At 39.4% G+C, this 22498-nt stretch overlaps 1 protein-coding gene across 9 annotated transcripts in view; it reads right to left on the bottom strand.

Moving 5' to 3' along the window:
- The window catches only part of WIPF3 (WAS/WASL interacting protein family member 3), a 35654-nt gene extending 15874 nt beyond the window's left edge, over window positions 1–19780 (bottom strand). For 2 of the 9 annotated variants that reach the window (XM_027639362.1, XM_027639370.1), the window contains exons 1-3: window positions 18172–18412; window positions 16904–16980; window positions 5505–5691 (exon numbers count right to left, since the gene is read on the bottom strand). In XM_027639362.1, coding sequence (XP_027495163.1) covers window positions 5505–5636 — 132 coding nt within the window. In that variant the 5' untranslated portion in view covers window positions 5637–5691; window positions 16904–16980; window positions 18172–18412. Of the gene's footprint in view, window positions 1–5093; window positions 5189–5504; window positions 5692–16903; window positions 16981–18171; window positions 18413–19360; window positions 19442–19685 lie in introns of those variants that run through there. The other 7 variants (XM_027639365.1, XM_027639366.1, XM_027639364.1 and 4 more) reach the window with 7 other exon arrangements.
- Between the last annotated feature and the right edge of the window lie 2718 nt (window positions 19781–22498).

The following is a 22498-nucleotide window of genomic DNA, read 5'->3' as shown; positions in this document are numbered from 1 at the left end:
ACGCAGAGAAGTCTTACTCAAGCATTGCTATAATTCTGAGTTCTCTTTTAATTAAAAGGCTACAAGCATAATATTAATTGACAGATGGAATTTAATATGTAGCCATTGCATACACTACAGATGGGGCACTGATTTTTCAGGGCACTATTACCTTGTGATTAGAATGGTAAATTAACCTATTAGCTCTCTGCAGCTAGGCTGCTTCTAGTACCTGGGCCTGATCATTTACAGCTGGTAACTCTATAACATGCTGCAATTTCCATCCTTGTGTGTGGAAAATTACACAGATTAAAAATAAAGAGAAAGAATGCCCTTTAAATGCTTTCCGTTCCATTCAGGCATGTAGAACACATGACATTATGAAGAAACCTGCAAAACAGAACTCACCACCTAAATACATTAAAAGTGGTGACCTAAGAGATCTCAGTAAAGCATTCAAGATTAGCACCTATGTGCTCCTATGACATTTAGCAGTACATGCCCCTGTACCTGTCTCCAGATGAAACAGAGCAATGCCAACCTAGTATTTATGTTTTCTTTACATCTTCACACTTCCCGCTTGCCCTTTCTGTATTTGTTGACTTCAAGAGTAGAAGGTTACAGCAGCAACACTTTGAGATGACACAGCTATGCAGTTCCCCATTTTCCAGTTGCTGAAAATTAAGTCAAATAAACCACACAAAGACAAAGCATTTTTTTTTCTACATAATTGCCTCTTGCTTTTTATGAAAGCAGACTGGTGTGAGATATGATATATTAAAATATTATAAATCAGTTTCCTTTATTTTGGCTGGAACAAAACACTCTCAAAAATTCCAGCCATGCTTTGCCCAGCACTTAGCACAGTCTGTATGACCGTCAGTTATCAACAAAATTACCAAGCTGCACTCCCTCTCACTCCAGTCTGTTTTACCTATCAGCAATAAACATTTTGATTTAGTACCTCCTGGCCTAGGAACTCCATGACAAAGTAATAAATATCACCTTACTCACGGCTCGCATAAAATTTTAGTAAACACATTTCTACATATTTTGTAATTGGCACCATGCATGATTCTGTTCTTTCAGTATTACACTTGCATGTCTAGGGTTCTGAATGAAAACTTGAGAAATTACCTTAATTTTTACAATAAATAATTAGCAAGTATGCCCAAACATTTATGCGTATGCACACATTCTCTCATACTATATTTGGCAATACCAAATCAAAATACCATAAATCATCATTATCTTCAGCCAGGATGTTTTACATATGTTGTTTGTTCTCTTTCCACAGAACAGTAGTGCTAAATGTCATAGGAGCAAAACCAACTCCCACACAACTTCAGATAAACACTGGAGCTCTCTGAATTTCTTGGGAAGATTGAAGGAAACAGCTCAGCAAGGTTTGCACTCTAACAGCTGCACGAAGGAGAGAAAAAACCAACCCTCCCCCCCTCCGCAAAAGGAACACTATCTGGTGATGTTTTTCTGAGCCTTGGAAATCCTTCCTCTGTGTAAAGTAGGCATTTATCACAGTGTTATATCATGATGAATTGCTTTTCTGAATTTCTTATTACAAGAGTAGAAAATAAGATCAGAATAACAAACTTCGCAAACACTGACAACAGTAATTCTTTTTTTTTTTTTTAATTTTAACTAAATAAGAATGAGGTAATCATTAGGAATAATCTACATGCCAGTCTAGCATTCATCATTATTTTGAGTTTCACATTTCTATCACCAAAGTAAGCATATTCCTTTCTTCTCCTGCTATACTAGTTTTCAATATGCCATAAGGCAGCAAATAAACACCTGGTGCCATTTTATTGGCTTTAACCATCTGATCCGTTGTGATTTTGGGGGTTAATTTCTATGCTAAGACTTTAATAATAACAATTCTAAAGAGAACAGAAGTATTTTCCTAAACTCCACAAACATATGAATCATTAAACAAACATCTTCTCTGAATAAGGCACAACCCAGCAGGGCTGCTACACATCCACGCTTCCTTCAACATTAACATTTTAATAGGTGATGACTGGTCTTAGCATTAAGAATTCATATATATGCAGGCTACACGGCAGTGAGCAGCCTTCACTGCACATGAAAAGTGAACATGGTTTATCAAAGCAAAATTCTCTCTTGATGCTTTTCTTGGGAAATTAGGCAAAGAAAACTTTTAATCAGTCTCAGTGGTGGCGCCTTCTCCAGAAAGTATGACAAACCAAAACTAACCAGGATGCCATATGCCAAACTAAAAGACAAGAGTGTTAAAAGAAACAGAGGGGGAATAAAAAGAAGTTTTTCATTAGCAGAAAACTTTAAAATACTCTAAACACACCACCCTCTTCCCCCAGAACAACTAAAAAACCCTATTAAAAAACTCACCTTACATGACACACACATGCCCATAAATTGAAACAGCTTTTGAACAAACACATTAATGCCTCATTTCCAAGTTTCCTTTATTAAGGGAGAGGGGAAAAGTGAACAAGAACAGATCTGAATTCTGTAAGCCAGTGCCAGAAAACACACTGGGGCACAGTTTTATTCTGCCTACTCATCTCTCTCATCTTTATCTATGACCTCCTGAAGGCAGGCATTTGAAGACACACTCAATTAATCCAATTAGCTATATTTACATTTTGACTCAGCCACCTACATCTGCTATGGCAGATACCCTAGTATTCCCTCCTGTGAAATCCACTGTATTTTCTTCTAAGTTTGCTCTAACAGCCTGTAGCTTTTCAGCTGTTGGGCACAGGTGGCTCCTAGCATGTCTTAAATACCATCTCCAATTCACTTTAGTATTGCCTTGCAACAAATTTTGTGAGCAGAATTCAGTACAAATACTTACAGAACATCAGCAAGTCCAAAAAATCTTAGAAAACAGTAGGAAAGAACCTAACTTTATTCTGCCTTAAGAAAGAGTTAACAGAAAAAAAATTTAAGTGCCAACAGTGCTTAGAATTTCCACAAAGCAAAGACTGCAAAATTATTTGGGATCATGGCTCACAATATTCACAAAGAAAATGTGCAGAGAAAATGTGGGAACTACATCTTCTAAAAATCTCTTGATAATGAAAGCAAGAGGAAAGTATGGTTATTATCCATAACTAGAAAAGCAAGACAAGTCTATGGTACCCCTGCAAGGGCACCATGCAAAACGACAGGATTCTAGGACTCCGCCCTACACACAGACATTTTTCTTTTAACATAAATCAAGTAAGTTAAACTAGTGGCTCACCTGCATATCAGAAGTGAAATTAAAACCTAACTTTTAATTGCTAACATGTAAATGTTACTCTGGTTTAATTATACTAGTATAATAAAAATCACAGTGCTGTTTACTTTGGAACTTTTCCAGCTGCTGGCCAAACAATACTTACTTGGTTTGAAGGTTTTCCTTAAAGCTACATGCCTGTTAAAATTTTTCCTTCTTTCATCCCCCAACAGTAAATTTAACAGCTGTAACAACAGCTGGGCAGCTTAGCAACTGTAAAATACAGATGCCAATTTCTAGAAAAGAGCTTTCTAGTAAAAGAAAATAGGGTCTGTAGCAAGTGTTCGTGGACTCCCCAACTGTAAGATTTTAATCTGTAACTTGGCACCAGCTAGAGAGCTGACACACTGTGCTTTTGCTGAACTCACCAGGCAGATTTCAGATCCTGTCTCTCATTCAGTTTTGACAGGGAAAGGTCATTTTGCTGTTACAGAAAAAACAATGTTCTGCCATATTACTTTACTAATTATTTATGTTGGTTCATGTGCTCTTTTTAGTATTAACACTTACTAAAATATCAGACATTATTTAGATTTATTTAGATTATTTTAATATCAGACATTATTTAGAAATACGTTTAGTTTGTATCGTATCACCAAGATAAAACTGACTCTAAATTGTCTGTATTTTATGCACAGATCACCCCACTTGAAACAGAATGATCTAACTAACATATGAAAGTAGGCCTTCTTGTACCAAAACCCTATCATGGTAGTGGTTTTAGTCATCAGAAAAGGAGGAAAAACAAACAACCCCAAACTTGTTCATAGTGGTCCTTAGGGGTCCTCTTAGCTTTCCCAAGTCATTCACAATTGGCATATGTTAGGAGTCTAAAAATGTCTCTAGATACTTTAAGAAGTTCAGTTTTTTAGGATAAGAACATTTGCAGCTTCTGTTGACTTTAATTGCAGCTGTGAACATTAAGCTGTTCACAATATGCAGCCCACTTATTTCAGCATTTAACTATAGGTTGTGTACCAGCCCAGAAGAATTGCTAATTGAAAACAGTGCTCATGGTGCCAAAGTTAAAACTGAATGCTAGAAAGAATCAAACACTGCTTATTTCATTTGCTGTCTTTATATTCCTCTTCTTTATCTCCACAACTCATGGAGAGTTTTACAGAATGGTTCAGCCTATAAAGTAGCAGAGAGCAATATGCAAGGAAACCTCCTTCTGGAAAAAAAGATGACATGAGAGCATTATGAACATTATCAAACAAAATCAACAGACCTTCCTGAGAACAAAACAGGCAGAGATGCCAGGAAATGCAACAGAGAAATGAAGGTCTTAAAAAAAAAAAAAAAAAGCTAGAATTACAGCTGAAGTACCATGTACTGTTTTACTACAGGGACTAACATACCCTGCAAATAAGTACAACAGTGACAGAAAAATATATGAAAAAAAGTCAGAAAAGATTTTATGACTTGAACAAAACTATGCCAGGTTTTACTGTTTCAAAAACAGTCTTAAGAGTTTCAAAGCAGAAACAGGCTATGCCCAATTGATTGCAGAATAAAAGAAAGTATTTAAACGTGTTTTACCATAGGTACAATAATTGATTGTGAAGGTATGAAAATGTAATACTCTGAAAGTCCACTCAGAGAATCCTCGTCTTATTGCAAACATGCTGGCAAGGCACATGTTCTACTTCATGACACACACAGTAATGATCTGTTACAAGCAGTAATTGTTCCTGCACATGTACAAAAGCATATTGTACTCTGTCCCCAGGAAGACAGCGTGTGCTAGAAAGAGCAAAACTTACAGCTGAACACTGTAAGTCTTAATAGGAACTGTAAGAAAGAGGATGAAGAAATTAATACTTACCACCCTGCACATTACCATTACAAAAATGAATTCCCTGTGGCAGGAGAAGTATTCATAAATGTTAAATTCTCACCATATTTTCACATAATGCAATAGTTTCCAAATGTTTTGATCCTGTACCCCAACAGTAAAAGAAATTTTGAGCATGCACCCCAGTATACATATGTTTATTTATTTATAAATCATACACGAGCATGACAGAAGTTCTAGTGTTTTCTTCCTGCACATTAATGAGTCATCTCACACACATCACTTTGGAGATCACTGCTGTAATGAACAGAAGAACAAATGCCAGCAAAACAAGCATCTGCCTCAGGTATTTGATGTGAATATCCATGCCAAAATCCTGTGGGCTCCGAGCTGGCTACTATAGCTAAGCTTTTCCTAATAGAAATAAAAAGTCAATCTTACCAGTGGTGGTGGTGGAGGAGGCCCTCCAGAAGGTGGTGGTGGAGGGGGCCCTCCAGAAGGTGGTGGTGGAGGAGGCCCTCCAGAGGGTGGTAGAGGTGGTGGAGGAGGAGGTGGTGGTGGCGGCACAGGCATCCGTTCAGATTTCTATCTTCACGTAACTATGAAAAATATAGCCAAAGTCTATGTCCTTGAGGAGAAGGAAGGGAGGAGAAAGAAAAGTGGGAAGAATAAAAAGAAAAAACAAAGAGGAATGTGTTTATACACTGCAAGCTGAAGATTGGCCAAATATCTAGCTCTCGGCAGACTGAAGACTTTTATACTGCACTGCTTCCAAAAATACAGTACGAACAGCCTCATTACAGTTATCTGATGACAACATTCATCTAAAGAGCAAGCTCATAGATCTGGACAAGTGCCATGAGTACCAAACACATAGATGCCAGCCTGTCCAACTTTAACTATTATGTCTTGCCTTAATCTAGCCCATGGCCCTGAAATGCAATTCCGCAGAGAACAAATCACAGCCGACCACATGTAGACACTCCTGCAGGGACAAAAACTCTGTTGACTTTTATGCCAGAGGTTTGCGGTTCTAACAACAGAGTAAGGAAATTTATAAGGTTCAGTGGACTTGCTCAGTGTTTAAAGAAAAAATAAGAAAAAAAAGAGGGACTTCCCCCAATGATTGAATAATAAATGAAGAAATTATTCTACAAATGAAAGCTTCCATTACCAAATTATAGCATGTAAGGACCAGACATTTCGAATCTCAAAATCACCCGTGTTTTTCTTGTCATTTTTAGATGTTAACTTTTCACAGTTCTTTTTTACGCTGACAATACAGACACATATATTTATAAAAAAGCTATATGCTTTTTTTGTTTTAAATCTCCTGCAGAATGACAGCACATCACTCACTGATTTTCATCTCTAACCCAGCCCTCGGCATGACTGCATCCCCTCTTAGTCATCTGTAAAGTTAACAAGCAACTCCTGTATTTCATCAGTAAAGTTGCAAGTGAAAGTCCTAGGCAGTGCCAAAGAGAGCTTTCTGCAAGCCATACTTGGTAAGTTCTTTTGCTAGTGACTCTTGGACTCTTTGAATATGGTTTTACATATAGTTTTACATCCATTGTGTCATGACTATCTTCTGAGACTCTTCATAATGTCATGTGAAACAGTGTCAAAAGCCCTAGAATAATGCAAAATATGACATCTGCTATATCTTTTCTTTCTGCAAGGCTTTATTTTAGCAAGAAATTACATTGGTTTGACAGATTTGCTCTTTACGCATATCCATAGGTGAGAATTCATTTTCCTGTCTTCTCCAAGGATTTCAAAACATTTTTCTCATTTTGATGTTTTACTAGAAATTGATGTTAAGTTGAAAGGACCACAATTCCCAGGCCCTATTCCCCTCATTTCTCCCTTCATTTTTTAAAGCATGCACTTTATGCTTATCCAGAATCACCAGTATAAGGAGGAGGCACAAAAGTTAAATCTAGAAAAGTTCAGCAGAGAAGACAACATAGAAATGAGGCAAGTTGCAGTCTTCAGGAGAATACCTGGCTGTTTTGTTAGAGGGATAGTTTGGAAGAGGCAATGAAGCTAAAATGCTCACTTCCTACTTAGTGTATGTGAACAATATCCAGATAATACCTGAGTATTTTCCTTCTGCTGTATCTTGTAAAATACTTTGTGGGAGATGAAACATGGAGCCTATGAAACACTCGCTTCCTCCCTTGAGAGATTGCTATGCAAGGGACTAACATATCAAAGCACCCTGATCTTTAACAGAATTGGTTACAATCACTTTAATAACTGCTGAAGGAAACATTCCAAGAAAGCTGGCTTCACAGTGTCTCCAGCGTTCCACCATCATTGTTGCTCTATTCAAAAATCCATTAACAGTAGATATCTCTTTCCCTCAGTTAAGCCATTCAAAAACAGACATAAGGAGAATGAGTCTTCCCAGCTAATAATATGTTTCGGGTTAGTATCTTCCTACCCTGCAATACAGGCCTTTTGTCTTCATTAAGGATTTAGATTGGGAAATATGCTCCTAGTCAAATTAGAAAAAAAATACAACCCACGCTTCTGTGGCAGACCACATGCATGGCAGCAGGAGGTAAAGCACACTGGAGGCAAGCAGCAGTGAGAGAAAGGAAATGGGAATCAGATCTTGGTATTTAGAAGTCACTATCTGAAATGCCATCAGGTGACTTTTCTAGTTGCCTCTCCACCAGTCCTTGCCCCAGCACCCATTCTTCCAAACCACGCAGCCTAAATTCCAGGACTAGGAACTGTGTGACCATCTATTCAGTGCAGAGGAAGTGTTCACCCTGTATCCCACTCCCATATCCTGAATCCTCCTGTCCAGTGACAGCAGGAAAAAATGCATTTCAGGGAGCAGTAAAAAACAGCCCTCAAATGAAATGCTCTAGACACCGTGGAGATTTCCTCCTATGCTGTTTCAAATCCTCTACAAATGAACCATCTTTCAGAAAATTCTGCATATGTGCCTTCTTTTGTCTCTTACCACAAATTCAGAGGCTTGATGTTCTGACCTTGGCATGGTTTTGTGCACACAGGCGAAGTCATGCTTTTTATACCACAACTGTTACAGGGTATTGCCTACACAATGAAGAACCATTTTCCACATAAGGGCTCTCTTTGTTCAAGTGGGCTTTGAAAGGAGTGCTGCCACTCTCAGAAGTAGACACTGTATGTCAATAAAGGCAGGCATCTTCAAGCTAACTTACAAGAAAAAACAACTGGCTCTTAGGATTTAGTCATAACTGCACGATCTACAATTTTTAATATGTAGGATTTGCTATGAGAACCTCTTTTGTATTACTGCAGCTATCTGAAGTGGTTTGTATTGAAAGAAAATTATGGAGAAGACTGCAACAATTTCACTATGTCAACACACATTACTTGGAGGCCTTTGTTCCTTGGTTAAAGGCCATATTTCATTTGCTTCTCCCCTCATTCTGTTGGCAATTTCACACAATAACTTTGGAACATGCTGAGGTTATGGATTTTCACATTATAAACTAAATAAATTCTGAATCAGAAAAAAAAGAAAGGAATATCATATTGATCAGTTCTAATGTCTGATAAGAGCCAGACAAGAGGGAAATGTCAAAAAACATCCTTAAGGCAATGTGCTTTCTCCACTACTCTAAATATACATATACATGGAAGAGCAGGATCTGAACTATCCCTGAGGGACAGAAATGAAAAGATATAGTTTCAAAAGTCAGCAATAGGTGGAAGGGAGAAACCTATGTGTTTAGCCTCAGTTTGCTAAGACAAGAAGCAATGTAAATCTTAGCTTGACTTAAACACCACAGAACAGAATCAGGCCCAACAATTGCAGAATTAATTGCAAAAAAAAGAAGAAAATCCCAAACCCTGCCTTTTCTAGTCCACCTCCCTACAAAAGCAAGGTTGTACACTTTTTTTAGTGCTTTCTGAAGTCTAATTTTAGGTGTCCCAAATAATGTGGCTTGTATTATTTCCCTTGGGAAGCTCTTTCACAGTCAAATAACTCTTAGTTCATAATGCCTGACACACAGCCTAATTTCTTCTTCTCTCAGTTTGATCCCATTTGCACTCCACTGCAGATGATTCTACATTGTTCTAAGCAAAATGGTTTCTCCTACTCCTCAGCATCAGCTTTGTGGAATATAAGAACTGTAATTCAGATATACATTTACAAGGACTTGTTATAGTTTTTGAGATGTTTTACTTCTCACAAGTCAGTGAACTTCTCATCAGTCAGCAAACATTCTTACTATTCTCTGATCTCAAAACAGCTGGTCTTCTTTTGTTCTATTGGTAAGGATAATCCTAAAACTGGTAATTTCAGGCGTCACAGATCATTTCTTGCATGTTCACACAGTCCTTGCTTGAATAACAGCTGGGCTTAAGAACCACAGTGCAGTCCTCAATGTAGAACCCAAGGGCCTGATTTCTATAGGCCCAAATAAAGTCTTCACCCAGACTATAATTTTGAAGTGTCAGACAAGACATAGGAGGTGTAGATCTTTCTTCATGGACTGCTCTCAAGTCTTGTGCTGGATTTACCTGTGGGAAACACAAAACCTCTTTCTAAGCTTTTCTGTAGATTTGGTCTCATTTTACCCAGCTACCAGATGTACATAAGCTCTGATCCAAGCACTTCCCAAAGGTCTCCTCCTGAAGTATCACTGCCACAACCCCAGTCCTGGGCTCACACTAAGACAAAGTCCTGCTGGGAGCACAGAGCCACACTAAGGAACACTGGGTTTTGGACAGCAGCTCACATGTCTCCTGCCACAGTGACACTCAGCAGAACCACCATAGGTCTGCCTGCAAAAACTATCCTAAAATACCTTTACCCATCCTGGAAAGTGAAGGCATGAAACAGCTGTATCTTCAATTTATTACAATGTATAGATGGGAGAAAGACAGAGGAAAAAAAATAAATCCCAATTATACACAAAAATTAAACACAAAAATGCATTTATACACAAAATTAACTCTTAACTAGTAGCATTTTTTAAATTAGTAAAGTCATTAGGTCTCTAGGTGGTATAGTCAGTAGCACAAAACAACACACAGTTGGAACTGAAAATGGGACCCTTTTAATCAATTTAGAGAAAGGACTGTAAAATAATTGACTCATTATTACTGGATTTGCAATCACTGCAGCTGCACACCCTGAGGTAGGTAATACAGCTTTGGGGAAATGTACAGACTTTCTTCCTTCAAAGTGAAGCCTGGCGTAGATATTTCAAAGGTGTGCAGGAAAGCTTATCTATTGGTCTTATTTTCTTGATTAAAAACTGAAGGTAAAAAGTAGACCACAAACTCTGGTTTTATCTTTTAACCAGCTTTTATATAAACAAATATGGTTTCCTCATTAACAGTACTGTTCTGAGGTATAGCTTTTAAGTCCTTGCATTTTAACAGAAAATGAAAATAATTTCAAAATTACATGTGAAAAAACAGCATCAATAAGCATCTGCTTCACTTTCATGACCTGAAAAGTAGACAACTAGCCTGTGTCCCTATTTGCTCCTATGAAATATCACTGAGTAAAAGTTGAAATCACTGGTATGAGCACTCCACAGATCTTTTAAAGACAATACAACACCTGATACAGAGAAGAGAAAAAGCCCAGAACAATAGATGTGTGTTACACAGATCAATTATCCTGCTGTCATATCACACAACTGGAAATGACTTGGATAAGTCATAATTGTTTGGAATGAGCTGGTTTAGACTGTAATTATAACAGAATCAAACAATTTAATTTTTAAGCATTGGATGCTACATTTATTTCTTCTTTTTAGTGTGAATGACTTTTTGTGTGTAGAGAACTTAACAGGGAAGAATCGATACCTCTGAATATCCTGTCTCTTTTCTGCCCTGCAAAGATAACCCCATTCACAAAAACCTCGATAGTCTCTGCTGTATTTGAGACATTCAAGAGCAGTGCAGAAGTGTCAAACTGTTAGAACCTTCTTTTAGAGAAGAAAGGCAAATACTCATATACATACCTACCTTACTATATGTATATTTAAACTTTCACATGTTCATTCCTATGGCTGACTAAGAAAACTCCTACCTTTCACCATCTCTTAGACAGTACCTGAATTGTATACAACTTGAGAGAAATTTCTGCTCTCAGTCACCATTTATGCCACTGCAACTAAAGGCAGGATCTGGCTTTTTCAGAAATGTACAAACCTTGAGGGCTCTTCCTCCACTAAATACCTGATGAAACACTCTTAAGCAGCATTTGTCTACACAGGGTCTGTAGGATTGTCTCACAGCACGTAGCAGTATCCTGAATTTAAGCCAAGGACTGTAAGTTCATCTCATCTTGGACTATTTCCACCAGGCTTAAGGCAGCTAAGGGCTGCACCCCCTTTCTGCCTAAAAAAAACCCAGCATGACTCTTATTCTCTCAGGAGCCTGATAACACTGCAACAAACTGTCTGGGGTTGCCACAGCAGAGATTACAGGAATTTGGGGACACCTTGCTTCCATGTGTGCTGTGGGCAGATCTCTGCTGGGTTCCCTATGGTGCTGAGACCAGAAATTAAAGTGCTGTGCCTTGACAAACCTCCCTTCAGAGGCAAAGCTGTGCAGATGACTTCACATCCCTATAATGACTATTTCAGGGTGTAGCTTCCTCTGCTCCATGGGGATCTGTCATAGAAGATTGATTGCTGTAAGGGAGCTGAATAAGAGAATTCGTCATCTTCCTTTAAATAAGGAGTAAGAGAAAAGAACAACACACACAAAGAAAAAATATATTTTGCCTATTGTAGCATTAACCTGAAATTGAAGAGTCCAAAGACAAATGAGGGAAATTAGAAGCAATTAGGACTTTCACAAAGACATAACTTTGCACAGGAAACAATTTATACAAAGGGTTTCCTTGAAATTAATACCGTATCATCCATGCAAAAGCAGACATGGCCTGTTTCACTGCCAGTTATACAAACAATGGTGAATTTGATATACAGTCACTAGCAAAGTTAATCATTAGCCTAAGCTAGAGAAAGTGAAGCTCAGTGGAAGTTCAAGGTCACTGCCACATTCTGAAGGCAACTGTTATTATTATACTCCTCAAGAGTTTCAGTGTCCACAGCACTTGAGCTCTCTCAGTAAGGGCAATTTGATGTTCCAGGTTAACACTTGCAAGTTTTTCAGCCTCTGCCAAGTAAATAGTATGTTTTTACATAACTATTAATGATACATTTCTTTATAGTTATTAATAAATTAATTCACTATAATTTGTATAATATAGAATTACTTGAAAAGTATACCTGTACACACAGAATGGTTTTCACCAAAAGATATCCTCATGTTTTTTAACCAATTCCCTCAACAGAAGAAAGTTCTGCTTTCCGATTAAGTAGCTAGTGTCAAAATGGAAAATGCAAACAAGGCACTATTAAGCATCTTGCTTTTCTATATTTGCTGTAGACAGTTCAACAACTGTTTTCAAATGCCAGTCAAGTGAAAAGAATTTGCAAATGTGGGTATTGGAAGACTACAGGACTTTAAAAATCCATGTCTGAAATAATTCTAAAATTTTCCCTTTCAACCATATGATGTTTTATCAGAGATCCTGTTTTCACATCTTTCCATCTTGAAAAAAATAATTTGTAGAAACCTGTATGTGTGCCATGTCAGGCTGATACCAATCAGATTAAAGAACAGTCTAATACCAGCAATGCAAGGAAAATGAATCTTGAAATTCAACATGAGCCATTCTTCCTTTCAGTACAGTATGAATATCAGGCCCCAGCACAGGGTCACTGTATGTGATAAGGAAAAAATTGTCTTTCACAAGAGATGTAAAACATGATGATCTGGTCCCCTGCAGGAATAAGTTGCTGGGGAAATCCTCATCTCAAAGAAAGAATGGGAAGCTTTTATCCTGGTTTTCAGCAAAGTTGTGATTACTTAATTCCCCTTCAAAATCAATTTCCAGTGTTAAAAATGTTAACCCTAATGGTCTAAGAAATTAAACTATAACTTCTGAACATGCTTATACATTCTCACTTAGATGCCCTTATCTGTCAATCCTCTTGAAACCACTATTCCATTTCAATGACATAGTTGATATCTTCATCTTAGATATTCGTTACACCAGGGTAAGGCTTCAATACTTATAAGTAAAATGTACATAAACCCCTACACTATTAAGGAAGGCTTGCTACACTATCATAATACTGCTTTTTTTGTATTTTAACTAATTCATTCTTCTGAAAAAATAAAATGCAAAATGTTCTCACTGTCCCTTAAGTGTCAAAGCTGATGTCAAACTTCCTATGTGCATGAAGGTGTAAATATGCCTTCTTGTACAGAAAATTGTTAGCTGTTTTTAAAGGCAATGCACAAAATATCTACTTCCAGACTTATATCCGTTTACTCAGGTCAATAATTTCACTTTGTGCAATGAACAACAAATTGCAGTTGCAACTGCAGCAACAACAAAAAAATCCCTGACAAAAGATGTTTTGATTTGTAGGCCTAGTTCTGAATTGCTAATAAAACAAAGTTCTCAGAAAAAAACAATATGAGTTTTACCAAATTGAAGATTCATCCCTTTGACTTATTAAAGGACTTCATCTGTAACTCTTTGTGAAAGTCATTTTACTCAGAGAGGAAATTGAGATTGATACCTACCTTTACACACAGCATAAGCAATGAACACCACAAATCTAAAAATACTCAACTAACTTGGAAGAAGGAAAATAATTCTAGGGATTAATGTCAGTGGAGTATTTTTTGCATTTGCGTCTGTCGTAGACACCAAGGACCAAAGTGGTTGTCTACAGTTTTCCTTCTTTGAACAGGTAGATCAGAATCCACTCCCAAGGATTCTTCTAGTGCAGCCAATATCTGCTACCATCAGACCAAGCAGGGTAAAGACAAGGATTCACTCATTTCTGCTAATTCTGGTGTCAAGTTTTATGCTGGTTTTGGACTCCAGCTTTCACTTTGCTCAGTCTGGATCTGGCCCTTCCTCTATATTTCACTGTGAATATTTCTCCTCTTTTCTACTGGTTTACCAGTCTCTCCGTTCCTCCTCTCCACATTTGTCTTTGGCCTTCTCACCATTCACCTCACATGTCACCTGCTGCCGATGCAAGGCAAGGCAAAAGAAGCCATTTCATTTAAAATGTAGAGTCATCTGCTCTGGCGAAAGAAACACAGCACATGGTACAAAAGTACCTAATTCTGCATGATACTACAGGTTCAGCACAGGTTGCTAGTACTGAGGAAAAAGAGAAGAAATGCAGAACTAGGCTGATCCAGCTCTGAAAACAACAGGAAATGTGATTCTAGGAGGTATCAGGAGGTATATCCTGACTAGAGCTGGTATTAAGGCCAATATGCAAAGCACCACCTGATGGATTGGATAAAAGACTGAAGTACTGGAAAAAACAACCAGGTAAAATAGTCTGGGCAGAGGAAAGGAGCAAAGCAACCACAGTACACTCATTCTGCAGCTACACCAGGCCTTTACAGTTCCTGGTACAGCTTGTTCAGAGCAAGCTCAAGTACCCCCACATGGCACTACATCATTTGTCCTACTGTTAAGTCAATGTAAACTCATGATCACTTGATCCAAGAATATTTTGTACAATCTGCTTTTGCATAATTTCCTTGCTACTTAGTAGTTTCAAGGCTAAACAAGGCTTTCATTCTGCATTAAATGCCCTGTTAGGCCCCACATCCATCACTCACATGGTACACTACAGAGATACTCTCCACCCTCTCTGCCAATTTACTAATTTAGGGACTAATTAATCTCTTATTATTTTTTATGCTAAATTTTCCTTTATCTTCAGTAGAAGTGAGGTCAGTTCTTTAGGGTTTAATTCTGAAAATACTCAAGGAAATACAAGCTGCAGCAAGAGAAGTAACATTACTAACTTGTGACGAGCTGTTCACACTCACACAACTGACCACTTAAATCAATTTTCTGTCCAAATCCTGGGCAGAATTTGACAGATATTTTTGCAGCAATTCACACATCCCCAAGAGGAGCAAACATTCCCTCTGAAAATAAGTTGCTAAAAACCCAGTCCATTTTCTTGATAGGTAAGCCTGGCTTACCTTTTATGCACCTCCTGATTTTCTTTATGTGTCTACTCAACTAACCCAGCAGATCTATAGATTTTAAACAGATATGGTGTTATTTCTTTTCTTCTTTAGCATACAAAAAAGCGTAACTGACTTGGATAAAAGCCCAAAACCTGTCAGGATTATTTTGTATACAATCAGTAGCACTCACATATATACATTTTTCCTTGCACAAAACTGTGACAGTTAGGAAAGCAATAACATTATACTTTTCAAACAAGAGGATACGAAAGAGAAACAAAAGACCCCAAGACCTCCCTTGTGATCCAGTACCATATTCTGCTTTCCTCTTTTTCCCTTTTTTGTTACACATAATGAAGAGAGGAAAACATGATATAGCAAGTGGAAAAAGTTCAATGGTACAACAGTCATTTACAGACCTGTGTAAAGCTTGTGAAAGAGACCAACACAAAGGGGTTATTATCTCTCAACCTGTTCATTCACTTTGTTCATTTTACCTCTCTCTTATGAATCAAGCAGAAGCAATGCAATTTCTAGCCAACACTTCCATTTATCAAGGCAGATATTCTAGTTGCCAACAGTGTAAATGAAGTATATAGCATATCCATTACATAGAAGCTGCAGAGCAGACACACAGTTTTAGTTTTCTTAGACACTTGTAAGAGCAGGGTCAAGACTGAGCAAGTGCTTTCATGCTGAATTATCTGTTCTTATGTTTAGTAAACTTAATTTCAGGGACCTTTGGCCCAGTTTTCCTCTGCTTTTCACTTTATCACTTATACCATATCTATAGCATAGCTGTTATGTTGCTCTCCTCTGCCTGGTCTGGCTACAAAATGACACCATTCAATCACAGAGGGTTGTAACAGCAGTGAAAGATGACACGGAGTCAATGAAAAGAAGAATCAGGCTCTCCATGTGTGATCTTATTTGAGAGAGAGGTATTTCTGGTAGTGAAATCCATTTCAGCTGTTATCTCAATTACCATGGCACGAAAACATGCTTTTCACACCTAATGAAAATCCTTTAGCTGTTTCACATAGTTTTAAAGCAATCCAAAGGCAGCTGTCATGTATGTAATACTGAATAAGCTCACTTGATGATCTCAGAAATCAAATTAAGGTGGGTGTATTAAAAAAAAATACAATTTTGTCTAAAAATACAGTCTCTTTCTCTCCAGTCTGGAAGTCCCAAGGACATTTTTTCTGTTTGCACTGTTTATACCTCTGTTCACCCTGACTACAAAGCCACTGGACAAACTTGATGCAGAATGACCACAGATGCAAATGCAACTGTGAAGTACCATTAAGGTTTTGCTGCTATAAGTCATTTTTCAGAAAGCTTCAGCCTTTCAAAGACAGTAACTACTTTGTGTAAGAACACAAACTAATTGAGGAAGATCTATAAAAACAGTGGTAAAGGCATTACAGAAAGCTGCATCTCAAAACTGCACTGCAACCACTAGTAACTCGGTGTAATGTGAGTACCAAAGACTTCTAGATAAAAGACTTCACTAGATATTATACTTCATTATTGTGTTTATTAAGACACTAATTTTGCATCTTCTAAAGAAGATTGGAATCTTTATTCTGGCACAGCAGAACCTAGTATCATTTTTCCCAGAGCTTCAACTTTTCATCTGTGATCTCATTTATTAGACCTTACATGAACTGCATAAAATACCCACAAAATAATGCAGCAAATGCTCACACACATCCAGGATCAGTAACTTATGGAAATCAGGGGTAAGAGAGCTAACTGAGCATGTCTGGTCTCACCTGCTTTTGAAGACTGAACTGAACTTGTCCCAGTCACTGAGCACAGAGAACAAAAGCTTCCACAAAAGCAGATGCTTCTGAAAAATATTGTAATTCTTATAGATGAGTGATGACTAACAAACATACAAAGAGATTTCACACCAATCTTTTCATTGATTTGTTTCTCTTTGGAGGTAAAATATTTTAAAATATTGATATTAAACTATTTAATACTTGACATCAGCTAATATATATTTTCAATATAACAGAAAATAGTAAATTATGTTATTTTACTTTGAAGCTCTTAATATCTATCTCTTAAAATGTGCAAATATTTTTCTATTTGTTATGTCTAAGGCATTGTTTTCCATTCAAGGTCTTCTTTTTAGAGGACAACAAGTTTCCCAAAATACTGATCTCATAAAGCAACAAAATTACTAAGTATAAAGAGCATCTATGAGGATCTGGCTATGTTCTGTTAAGACGTTCAGCAAACGCTGCTGACTTTTATGATGTGATTACCGAGATGTTACACTGCTATGTTTTGATTTGTTGTTATAAAACAACTTTCTGCAAATTCAGATTTAGTAGTCATTATTTACAGAGTCCGAGCATTGATTGTACTTCCCTTACTAGAGTAACTGAAATTCAGATGTTACAGTATCTTTATTATATTTCCTCTTGGAAGTGCTGATGGATAGAGAGAAGAAAAGAGCCAGTTGCTTTGTATTATACTACATGACTTGATAAATACAGTAATATGTTGCCTTTTTCAGTGCAGTACAATCACAGAATCTGAATTTCAAGTGCTTCTCAATAATTTTCAGGAATAGATCCAAACCAGCAGTAACTTGAGAACTGCAGCTAATGAAATAAGCATTGCATCTGCCCCTAAGCAACCAAAGCCTATATGCAAAGCTGATCAAACTGTTTATACACTCCAGTCTTTAGAGAATATCTATCCTCGATTAATAAAGAAAAATAAATTTCATCCTTATCACAAGCTGGTACATGTATCTACATTTTTGTATGCCACTTTGCCACCTGGAGCCTCACTATTAATAAGATGTTGTAAATAACACTTAAGAATGTTTAATAATGATGTCACTATAACATCAAGAGTGGTTGCATGTTGGCTGCTAAGCCCCATTCCCTAACCTATATCTTCAACAGGAAGAGCATCAACTCCTACAGAATTCTTTCTGGTTATGAATCTAACCCAGATTTTGTCCCCGTCATCTACAGCAAAACAGCCAAAGTATCCCATCAGTTTAGCAAAACAAACTTACACAATCTGCTTTATAAGTCCCACACTGAGCCTCTCATATGTTATCTTGCACATGGAAGCCGGTACCTGATGGCAAAGCAGACTCAATCTTTCCACTGCACTCCGGGCAATGTCCCGTACGAGCCGTGGGTGGCAGCAGCGTCTGCACCGCCTGCACATTCCAGCCGGGACACTGTTTTGGGTCACAGGTTCACTCAGTGAACGGGAACCATCCCCACGCACACATACCTAACAAGTGTCCGAGCTCTGACTGCCATCACAGAATAAAGTTATATTCATTTCTGTGATCATCTGCCCTGCGGCTTCTCTTTCAGTACAAAGTTAAAAGTGATGAAACAAACGCACGATGTTAAATAAACAGGAACTTGTGCTGGATATACAGATGGAGAAACTGAAAACACTGATAGTATCAGGAAGCAGTTCAAAGATTTGATTCATGCAGCATGCGCAAAAACAGGTATCGCTGTTATCACAAGTTCAGTCTAAATGAGGAGGAGCACTTGCAGACTTTAGCCCATAAATTCGGACTGTCAAAAACCCATTCTGTGTTGAAATCGTCAAATTTTATCTCATAGCAATGTCTTATCTCCTAAATCAGACTTATTTTGCTATCTTTCAGAAACCTTACTTAATAATATTCCACTTTCAGAACAAAAGAAACCACAGAGGCATGCTGGTCTAATGTGTCCTTCCTATTCTGAAATTCATTAACTTCTTGAGCGATACAAACCCATCCTCCCTCCATACCGCAGAGATGGAAGCTGTCATATAACCCACCGCTGCTATGCCTTTGCAAACTCCGAGCATATCCAGAGTAATAACAACACCCCCCCTTCACATCTTTTACCAACACGCTCCCTGCTGCTCTGCATTAGCGCCAACAGGCTAATGCAAAAGTGACGAGATTTTAGTCTCAATTTTATCCATGTTAATTATTATTACACCTTTAAGAGCTTCTTTCCAACACTTCCCCAGCATTCCCCTTCCAGTATGTACATAAGTATTTAATTCACAGTAGCTTTTACAATCGCTCAGCCCCGTTTTCTCAGGTGACCTATTCCAGCACATCTACTGCAAGGACGAGAACTAGGAAAAAAAAGTTCTTCCCATCCACTGCCGCCTGAAAACAACCCATTTTTCCTCTGCTTGACAAAACAGAAGAGCAGCACCACGCACAGGCTGTGCCTGACCTGCAGCCTCGCTTCCTCCGCCGCCGCCGTGAGTAACAACATCTCAGGGGCGCGGGTGTCCCCGTCACCCCGTGCCCTCCCTGCCCCCTCGGCCGGGCGCTGCCCGGGGCCGGGGACGAGCCGCGGCACCAAGTTTGTCCGCTGAGTCCTCCCGGTCCCCGCGGCGCGGGGGGAGCTCCAGCCCCGGCCCCCGCTATCGGAGGGGAGGGGAGGCGGCCGCCGCGCCCCCACCCTGGCGCTCCCGGCTCGCTCGGACAGCGAGGCAAGTCGGGGGCACCGGGGACCCCCACCCTCGGCAGCCGCAGCGCTGCCCACCCGCGCCCACCTGCTCGGCGGCCGCGGCCGTCGGGGCTCCTCCCCAGGCAGAGGGCGCCAGGTACGGCGGCCTCCCGCCTCCCCTGGCTGGGGGGCGGGGGGAAGGGGCGGGGGTGGGTGGGGGGAATCTTAAGATCTTGGGGGGAAAAAGCCCGCCTCTGACTTCACGAGGGAATAACAATAAATATCTTATTTTAAAAGTAGTAATTTAACACACACACCGCCCACCCGCGGGCCCCACCTTCTATCCCCACCCTTGGGAGCGCGGCGGCTTTTGCGCGAGGGTGACGTTCCAGCTGCAGCCTGGCACACCCTTCCACGTGTTTGTACCTTGGCAGAACCGAGGCTGTTTTTAAAAGTCCGCCTGGGCACCAAAATGCTGCCCCGTTGCACGGAGAAAAGATGCCACTACCCTGTCCCCTTGCCAAACCCCATCCACCTGCCGAACCACTTCTGGCCAGCAGCCTCGCGAGGGCCTGTGCTCGGAGCTGGCTGCGTCCCCTGTTTTTTGTGCCCCAGATTGTGCACTAGAAACAACTGGGGGAAAAAAAAAATCTTGTTTTCTTCTGGCTTTATTTCGATGCTGTTTGCAGATGGGAATGTTATGGCCTCGCCCTAGTGAGCCTTCCATGTTTCTGTCAGGGTGAGGGACTTGCTGCAAAGGGAGCTCCTGGACAGCTGGAGGACTGGAGCACCCCCAGTTTGTCATGCACAAGTGCCTCAGGAATGAGGATGATGCTGAATAACTTAAAAATCCTAGCGTGGGTTCTGCTCTGCCCGTCAACCTTTGGATGGTCTATTCCAGTGGCTGAGAGGCAGGCCCATCTTCACTGGATTTCTCTCGAAAACCTTTTTTGTTGTAGAAATGTAAAATTGGGTTTTTCAGTTCCCTGCTCGATTATAAAGCAGTCCAGACAAATCAATGTCACTTGGATTCAAACGATAGCAGTCAGCCTGAGGTTGGTGGAAAGTCAACAGTGGGCTGTGGCACCTCTGCTCATCAGGGCAGGGGCACAGAAATCAGTGCTCTAGATCTCCATGTCCTGTCTGTCCAGGGGTGTGAGTTTGATTTATTATTCTGAAAACATCCTCCTGATTGCTTGTCAGACTAAATAATTCTCAGCCCTATGTATCTGCCTCAGTTGCTTCTACAGCAGTCAGGGAGCTCTTAAACCATTTCCAGCTGGTCACTAGTTTGAACCTCAAAGCACAAAACAAAGCCAAGAGGGTCATAGGTAGTGCCCTAGAAAAATAAAAATGTAAGCATTTACTTTAAAAAATATATAAATAATACCACACTTGAAAACAGGTTTCATTATTCATGCAAATTAATCTCAGCTGAGATTTGATTTTAGGTTGCTAATGCTGAAATGAACTTTGTCCACCTTTTGGATTAGCTGGAAAAGGAACTTCAGGGGAACAAGCTGCAAAAGTGCAGAAAATAATTGGTTATGTGCTGTCCCTATGACTTTTCTTTCACTTTCTTTCACTTCCCAGCAAGGTCTACATAATGACTGGAGAATTTGTACAATGCAGCAGTGACCATTTCCACCTATGGAGCTGAACTCACCTAGCACAAAAATTACACACTGAAATAATCAGCTTTACCTGTGGTCCATAGTTCACATACATTTAATACACTGCAGTAGGTATTACTTGCCTCTTGGCTAGTTACAGAAACCTGTTGTGCATTAGATCTCATGAAGAGAATCCTACTGGATTGCATGCCTAGGAATGAAAAAGTCTCCTCTTTCTGTTTTGTTTGTGGGAGACATAGATGAGAAGGAAAAAGGAAAGAAGTGCTCCCTTTCCAATGCTGAATCAGAATGAAGGTACTTCTGGAGATGGTGGTGGAAGAGGCCAGACACTTCTGTACAGACTGCAAGGGGCTCTGTGAAGGCCGGTGCACAGAAACCCCCATTTCTTCTGGTTCCTCACACGAAATCCTCCTCCTCCTCCCAGCTGCATCCAAGATCGCAGAAAGGGCAATGCAGCAGGGACAAAACTGACTCCAAATCATTATATAGAATGTGCTTTTCTGGTGTTTAAGATTATTTAAGATTATTTGAAGTGCTTTAAATACAGAAAACTTGGCTCAAACACATTTGTAGCTAACACTATGTTTCACAATGCATAGCCATAAATGTAATTTTATTTCCCATACACTCCATCACCATAACTGTAAAAACTTATGTTGTGTACCACAATTATATTTTTACTCTTGGCCAATACATTTTAACATGGATCAAACAATACATAATTTTCTTCAGAATAGGAGAATCTCTGTATGACTCAGACTGCTGGTTCTCTGTGGTTCCTTGGTACCAGGTTGCAAGCAACTGCAAGGCTTTTTTTGGTTTTTGTCACAGATTGGGAACATATCTCTCAGGTCAATCTGGAGAGTACTTTCTGAGTGGCTGTGCTGAGAAACATAACAGACCTGGTCTGACATCTTTTTATTCCAGAACAGACAGCTGCTACATCTGTCATTTTCTCCTACCTTTCCTTCCTTTGCCATGTCTTCCACAGCTGAACCCCAGCTGAAGGCATCTTAAGCCTTGACAGCCTTAATGAGAAATTTTGCACCCTTCTGTTTCTGGTCCTGGACCTTTTGTGGAAAGCCAAATTCCTTATGAGCCTATAATTTCTGAAACATTACAAATGTGTAGTCTAACAAGAGTATGAACAAAAGGCATGATAAATCTAACCTAAAACAGGAGGAAGCAGAATTTCTGTCCTCTATACCAAGAAGCCATGGCCGTTAAAGACAGGAGAGATGTGAATGGCCTGTGGTGACCTGTCACAGTATCTGGTGTGCACTGA

The sequence above is a fragment of the Corapipo altera genome, unplaced genomic scaffold, assembly GCF_003945725.1.
Source record: "Corapipo altera isolate COAL_440 unplaced genomic scaffold, ASM394572v1 44, whole genome shotgun sequence".
NCBI lineage: Eukaryota > Metazoa > Chordata > Aves > Passeriformes > Pipridae > Corapipo > Corapipo altera.
The sequence above is the reverse complement of the archived record's forward strand: the minus strand, read 5'-3'. Positions and strand labels throughout refer to the sequence as shown.